General features: G+C 51.3%; 1 protein-coding gene across 1 annotated transcript in view; it reads right to left on the bottom strand.

Annotated features, from left to right (window-relative positions):
* The window catches only part of LOC147632892 (uncharacterized), a 28,628-nt gene that overhangs the window by 20,050 nt on the left and 1,078 nt on the right, over positions 1 to 7,500 (bottom strand). The window contains exons 1-3 of the mRNA XM_086807053.1: positions 7,267 to 7,500; positions 7,018 to 7,158; positions 6,755 to 6,922 (exon numbers count right to left, since the gene is read on the bottom strand). The exon at positions 7,267 to 7,500 is cut by the window's right edge and continues 1,078 nt beyond it. Of these exons, the coding sequence (XP_086663179.1) occupies positions 6,755 to 6,922; positions 7,018 to 7,158; positions 7,267 to 7,500 (543 nt within the window). The remainder of the gene's footprint in view (positions 1 to 6,754; positions 6,923 to 7,017; positions 7,159 to 7,266) is intronic.

The following is a 7,500-nucleotide window of genomic DNA, read 5'->3' on the forward strand; positions in this document are numbered from 1 at the left end:
TGTTCGTCATTCCTATATAGTTAACAAGAAGAGGAACTCTGCGGACGCTTTGGCTGCTCGACGGGCTATTGTGGCAGCCATAAGTAGCTCCCAAATGAAGGGTAAGGTTAGTGCCACATCTCGCATCCTTTCCATAGCACCACACGCACTTAGAGTTGGGTCTATTAGGCGACAAAGTTTAGATGCCAATGAGGTTGGTGCTATGTGGGCGAGTAGTGGTCGTGTAGCTAGGCATGATCGCCTACTAGATGAAACCACTAGAACCTTGATAGAAAGTTTTTGGGAGGAGAATTGTCGTGCATCGCCAGTTTTCAAGAAAGCTTTGCGTAAGAGAGTGACAAGAGGAGTGTTCATTGAGCACGGTGCTTGCTTTCTTGAAATGTCCCAAACTGAGTTGTATTCTCAGTTTGTAGCTTCGTATCCAGAGCTTAAAATTGGGCAAAGGTCATTTGAGGGGTGTAAGCCTTGGTTTGTGAGGTACTCACGTCAGCGTGACACATGTTGTTGTCGCTACCATGTTGAGTTCAATCTTTTTTATGATGTGTTCCGTTCTCTTAGTGGGCATAGAGAGTTGCCTCGTAGTCCACGTGATTTCATCCACTCTCTTTTGTGTGCACGCACGGAGGATGCCCAGTTCCATAGGATGCCTTGTGTGGAGAGCAATTGCACATCATGTGGTTCACTTGCACATCTACAGATGGTAGATCTTGATGCAAGTGACCAAGAGATAGTGGCATGGCAACGTTATGAGTATGTGACACACCAGCTCCAGAGTGGTGGACAGTCCAGGAAGTTGCAGCTCGTGGACAAACATACACCACGTTGTCACTTCACAGCCACATTTAGGGAGCAGATCTACCCCTACATACGGCACAGTCATTATGCCAAGTGGCAGGATCGTCAGTTCCGAGCATGCCTAGCAGAGTTTCCTATTGGTGTGGTCGTCTCTGTGATTGATTTTGCAGAGAACTACACTTTCACACCTTTTCAGGAGATACAATCTGAGTATTACTTCTCAGAGCAGGTAATGGTTATATTTTGTACTATTTGTTTTATGTTTGAGCTTCATTACTTAATTGATTTTTTGTGTCCTAAATGTATGTATTGCTTCCCTCACCAGGTTGCTATTTTGGTCCACATTAGCTATCGACATGCAGAGGCTCATGTAGATGGGATAGCGAGTACCCCCGAGACCCGTGTCATTATTCGAGAGTATCATTTCTATATCAGTGATGATCGTTCACATGATGCACATTTTGTGCAACACTGCTTTCGTCTCCATGACGATTTTTTAGGAGATTGTGGGATCAGACATGTCCAGCGATGGGTTTGGTCGGATGGTTGTGGCGCACAGTTCAAGTCATCACGTCAATTCTATTGGCTCTACAGGTTGTACTTATGGCTTTCTTACATTTTCAATTAAACTAAATTCACTAGAACATCTTAAAGAAAACAATAACTAAGACTATCTTTTATGGATTTATAGGTGGCATGTGCAGTCTAGTATCCCAGTGATTTGGTCATTCTTTGAGACTGGTCACGGGAAGGGTGAGCATGATGGTGCAGGCGCGTGTGTGAAACGTGCCTTGAGGCGTCATCAGCTGCGACAGGATGCTCAGCGGTTCAGAGATGCGGGCCACGTAGTCGAGTGGTGCTCCCAACATTTGTGTGGGAGTGCAGCATCATCGTACCCCAGACGTGATGCTCGGATTGTCAGGAGATTTTTTTGGCATGTGGATGGTGGCACGATTGACCGCAGAGCCTCCCATGATTGTGACACAGTACCTGGCACCTTGGGCTTACATTCCATCAGGAGCACGTGCATGGCGGCCCCCACGATTTACACACGACGGTTTGCATGCTTCTGTGGAGCATGTATGGATGGCGATTGGTCACATTGTGCCTCGAGAGGATGGGCAGATGCATGGATACAGACATTCCTCTCCCCCGAGCATCCTTCACATCCAGTGGTGTCTGTTGAGCACACAGGTCCTGCGTTCATGGTCAGTTATGATGACCTGACAGATTTGCTACAGGAGGGTGATGTATTTGCTGTTATTGCCAGTGAGGGAAACAGCGAGGGAGTAGACTACTATCTGATGAGTTGCACTAGGCCAAAGTGCATGCTTGACCAGGATACAGTGGATGATCATGGGTTTTCTTATGACGCCCATAGCATGATTGTGGCAGGCCGGTTCTACCAGCAGATTCGACTTCATCGGGGGAGTCTTGAGTTCCAGCAGTGGAAGTGGGAGTTAGAGGCATTTCAGTTCTCTCATCTAGTGGTTGCTACCAGGCTCACTCTTGTTCGAGTACAGAGCCGAAAACACAGTTCTCACCCTCGTTTTCGGCTTCGAGTGGATGACCATGAGAGCATTCTAGAGCAGTTGAGAGCTAGAGAGGGTGCTGCTGACTAGATCTCTATCTTGATAGTGACTAAACTCAGACTAGCTGGGTTAGCTCACTTACATTGTACTTAGATTTTTGGGCAGTGACTAACCTCAGACTAGCTGGGGTAGCTCATTTTCATTATGATGTACTTATTTGATGTTTATATCATTATGAGTTTTCTCATTATTGAGTATCATTACATTTTAGTTGATGTTCTTGATTTTATTATATTTTTTAACACTTTGGCTATCATATTGTTTGTTGAAAATCTCCATGTGGGGGGGGCCCACCCCCACACGCTTGCAAAGTTTGGTCCCCATCGGAGCATGTTTGGATTGGCAATGGGCGCCCAGTGCGGGTTTTTCAAGTCTCTTGGTGCTTAAGAGGCCATGGAAAATCCGGGCCTTCCCCATACCATCGTACCCAAACATGCTCCGATGGGGACCAAACTTTGCAAGCGTGTGGGGGTGGGCCCCCCCCACATGCTTGCAAAGTTTGGTCCCCATCGGAGCATGTTTGGGTTGGCAATGGGCGCCCAGTGCGGGTTTTTCAAGTCTCTTGGTGCTTAAGAGGCCATGGAAAATCCGGGCCTTCCCCATACCATCGTACCCAAACATGCTCCGATGGGGACCAAACTTTGCAAGAATGTGGGGGGGGCCCACCCCCACACGCTTGCAAAGTTTGGTCCCCATCGGAGCATGTTTGGGTACGATGGTATGGGGAAGGCCCGGATTTTCCATGGCCTCTTAAGCACCAAGAGACTTGAAAAAACCGCACTGGGCGCCCATTGCCAACCCAAACATGCTCCGATGGGGACCAAACTTTGCAAGCATGTGGGGGGGGCCCACCCCCACACGCTTGCAAAGTTTGGTCCCCATCGGAGCATGTTTGGGTACGATGGTATGGGGAAGGCCCGGATTTTCCATGGCCTCTTAAGCACCAAGAGACTTGAAAAACCCGCACTGGGCGCCGATTGCCAACCCAAACATGCTCCGATGGGGACCAAACTTTGCAAGCGTGTGGGGGGGGCCCACCCCCACACGCTTGCAAAGTTTGGTCCCCATCGGAGCATGTTTGGGTACGATGGTATGGGGAAGGCCCGGATTTTCCATGGCCTCTTAAGCACCAAGAGACTTGAAAAAACCGCACTGGGCGCCGATTGCCAACCCAAACATGCTCCGATGGGGACCAAACTTTGCAAGCGTGTGGGGGGGGCCCACCCCCACACGCTTGCAAAGTTTGGTCCCCATCGGAGCATGTTTGGGTACGATGGTATGGGGAAGGCCCGGATTTTCCATGGCCTCTTAAGCACCAAGAGACTTGAAAAAACCGCACTGGGCGCCCATTGCCAACCCAAACATGCTCCGATGCGGACCAAACTTTGCAAGCATGTGGGGGGGGCCCACCCCCACACGCTTGCAAAGTTTGGTCCCCATCGGAGCATGTTTGGGTACGATGGTATGGGGAAGGCCCGGATTTTCCATGGCCTCTTAAGCACCAAGAGACTTGAAAAAACCGCACTGGGCGCCCATTGCCAACCCAAACATGCTCCGATGGGGACCAAACTTTGCAAGCATGTGGGGGGGGCCCACCCCCACACGCTTGCAAAGTTTGGTCCCCATCGGAGCATGTTTGGGTACGATGGTATGGGGAAGGCCCGGATTTTCCATGGCCTCTTAAGCACCAAGAGACTTGAAAAACCCGCACTGGGCGCCGATTGCCAACCCAAACATGCTCCGATGGGGACCAAACTTTGCAAGCGTGTGGGGGGGGCCCACCCCCACATGCTTGCAAAGTTTGGTCCCCATCGGAGCATGTTTGGGTACGATGGTATGGGGAAGGCCCGGATTTTCCATGGCCTCTTAAGCACCAAGAGACTTGAAAAAACCGCACTGGGCGCCGATTGCCAACCCAAACATGCTCCGATGGGGACCAAACTTTGCAAGCGTGTGGGGGGGGCCCACCCCCACACGCTTGCAAAGTTTGGTCCCCATCGGAGCATGTTTGGGTACGATGGTATGGGGAAGGCCCGGATTTTCCATGGCCTCTTAAGCACCAAGAGACTTGAAAAAACCGCACTGGGCGCCCATTGCCAACCCAAACATGCTCCGATGCGGACCAAACTTTGCAAGCATGTGGGGGGGGCCCACCCCCACACGCTTGCAAAGTTTGGTCCCCATCGGAGCATGTTTGGGTACGATGGTATGGGGAAGGCCCGGATTTTCCATGGCCTCTTAAGCACCAAGAGACTTGAAAAAACCGCACTGGGCGCCCTTTGCCAACCCAAACATGCTCCGATGCGGACCAAACTTTGCAAGCATGTGGGGGGGGCCCACCCCCACACGCTTGCAAAGTTTGGTCCCCATCGGAGCATGTTTGGGTACGATGGTATGGGGAAGGCCCGGATTTTCCATGGCCTCTTAAGCACCAAGAGACTTGAAAAACCCGCACTGGGCGCCCATTGCCAATCCAAACATGCTCCGATGGGGACCAAACTTTGCAAGCATGTGGGGGGGGCCCACCCCCACATGCTTGCAAAGTTTGGTCCCCATTGGAGCATGTTTGGGTACGATGGTATGGGGAAGGCCCGGATTTTCCATGGCCTCTTAAGCACCAAGAGACTTGAAAAACCCGCACTGGGCGCCCATTGCCAATCCAAACATGCTCCGATGGGGACCAAACTTTGCAAGCATGTGGGGGGGGGCCCCCCCCCACATGCTTGCAAAGTTTGGTCCCCATCGGAGCATGTTTGGGTACGATGGTATGGGGAAGGCCCGGATTTTCCATGGCCTCTTAAGCACCAAGAGACTTGAAAAACCCGCACTGGGCGCCCATTGCCAATCCAAACATGCTCCGATGGGGACCAAACTTTGCAAGCATGTGGGGGGGGCCCACCCCCACATGCTTGCAAAGTTTGGTCCCCATCGGAGCATGTTTGGGTACGACGGTATGGGGAAGGCCCAGATTTTCCATGGCCTCTTAAGCACCAAGATACTTGAAAAACCCGCACTGGGCGCCCATTGCCAATCCAAACATGCTCCGATGGGGACCAAACTTTGCAAGCATGTGGGGGGGGCCCACCCCCACATGCTTGCAAAGTTTGGTCCCCATCGGAGCATGTTTGGGTACGATGGTATGGGGAAGGCCCGGATTTTCCATGGCCTCTTAAGCACCAAGAGACTTGAAAAAACCACACTGGGCGCCCATTGCCAACCCAAACATGCTCCGATGGGGACCAAACTTTGCAAGCATGTGGGGGGGGCCCACCCCCACATGCTTGCAAAGTTTGGTCCCCATCGGAGCATGTTTGGGTACGATGGCATGGAGATTTTCAACAAACAATATGATAGCAAAAGTGTTAAGAAATATAATAAAATCAAGAACATCAACTAAAATGTAATGATACTCAATAATGAGAAAACTCATAATGATATAAACATCAAATAAGTACATCAGAATGAAAATGAGCTACCCCAGCTAGCCTGAGGTTAGTCACTGCCCAAAAATCTAAGTACAATGTAAGTGAGCTAACCCAGCTAGTCTGAGTTTAGTCACTATCAACAGCAACCCAATCAAAATCGTCATCTCTAACTGCCGGTCGACGTGCGCGTCGAGGCTGCTGTGCACGTCGAGGCGGCTGTGCCGGCTGCGGGGGTCGTCGAATGTCTGCGGGGAGGTCTGCCTCAAAGGAAGGATCGTGAGCTGGTGCCGGTATACTCGGGAGCTCACGAGTCCCAAAAGCTGCTATGGCCCTCTCTCTCTCTCTGCGTCGTGCTAATGCAAGACGCCTCTGTCTGTACACCCAAAATCTATAATCTGCAATGGTGCGTGTCTGCCACTCTGCTCGTGTAAGCTCCTCTGCTGTAAGGACACGCTGCTCATGAGAAGCAGCACTGCTGCTAGCACCATCACCCGCTGTGCCACTAGGGCCAGCACCACCCACGCGCTCAAATGCTGTCACCTGGCTCTCATGTAGCACTCTCTGGTAAGCGTCGAACTCATGTGAGCTCCACTCTATCTCAGGAGGCACCTCATGCTCCTGGGCTCTATCGTCGAAGGCGTCGAGTCCCAAGTCCATAGCTGATGTAAAGTCGACAGGCCTCCCAGTCCTGGCATCTACTCGTACAAGGCCTGGGTGAAGATCATCGATGCCCAATACCCTGTACGTCGCTAAGTCGACGCGTGCACGGCAGGATGGGCATGCTGAGAACCGGACGAGCTCCTGGGTGATGCAAGACAAGTGGAAAATATGTCCACATCCTAGGGCATATCCTCCTGTACTGTGAATGTCCTCGATGCATAAACAGCAGCACGCATCCCGTAGGAAGGGAGGTGCATCCTGAGGGAGAGGTCGTCGAAAAACCTCTGTGATAGGCCGTGGATATAACGGTAGGTAAGGCACTGTCACATCGGATGATCTACGATACTCTCGAACATGCAGCATCAGCTGCTCTGCCCTGTGCTGGGCAATCTGCTCCATGATCTGATGATGCTGTGCCTCAGCTCTGGAGCTCTCTACCTCGGTCCGAGCCTACGCAAAAAAGTAAAGCATTAAAATATTTGGTTAGTCTCTCATTAGGTATTACTTAAAGAAATTTGTAACTTAAACGTGCAAGAGAAACCTACCTGCTGGATGTCGGACTCTCTCAGATGCTGTGCCTCTGCAGTAGCTGCCTCTGCCATCTGTAATGCAGCTCGGAGGCGGTCTATCTCCGCTCTCGCCTCTACCAACTCCTGAGTGAGCCTCTGAGTGGCAGGTGTGGGAACCTGCGTGACACAATCAACCATGCTGCTCATGTAAAAATATAGAAAAGTACATATAAACATGAAGATAAATGACCAAAAAAACTTAAGACGTAATCTATATGTAAATACCTCCACATCTGTCGTCGGTATAGCTCGTGAGAATAGGCGCACCACGTGCTGGATGCTCTCCGTGGTACTCCGTACGTCAATGCCGACCTGCGTGCCAAGAGCCTCTACTGTCGACAATGGCACAAAGGAAGGATCTGTGGCGGCAGGTGCTACACGAAGTGCTGGTGGAGGCCGCCTACCCTGGTCCTGGAGACGGCCTCGGCCAGCACCACCACCCGGACGATGGCTGGTGTA

This window comes from Cibotium barometz, chromosome 13 (genome assembly GCF_041138505.1).
Source record: "Cibotium barometz isolate CiBa-2024 chromosome 13, ASM4113850v1, whole genome shotgun sequence".
Taxonomy (NCBI): Eukaryota; Viridiplantae; Streptophyta; class Polypodiopsida; order Cyatheales; family Cibotiaceae; genus Cibotium; species Cibotium barometz.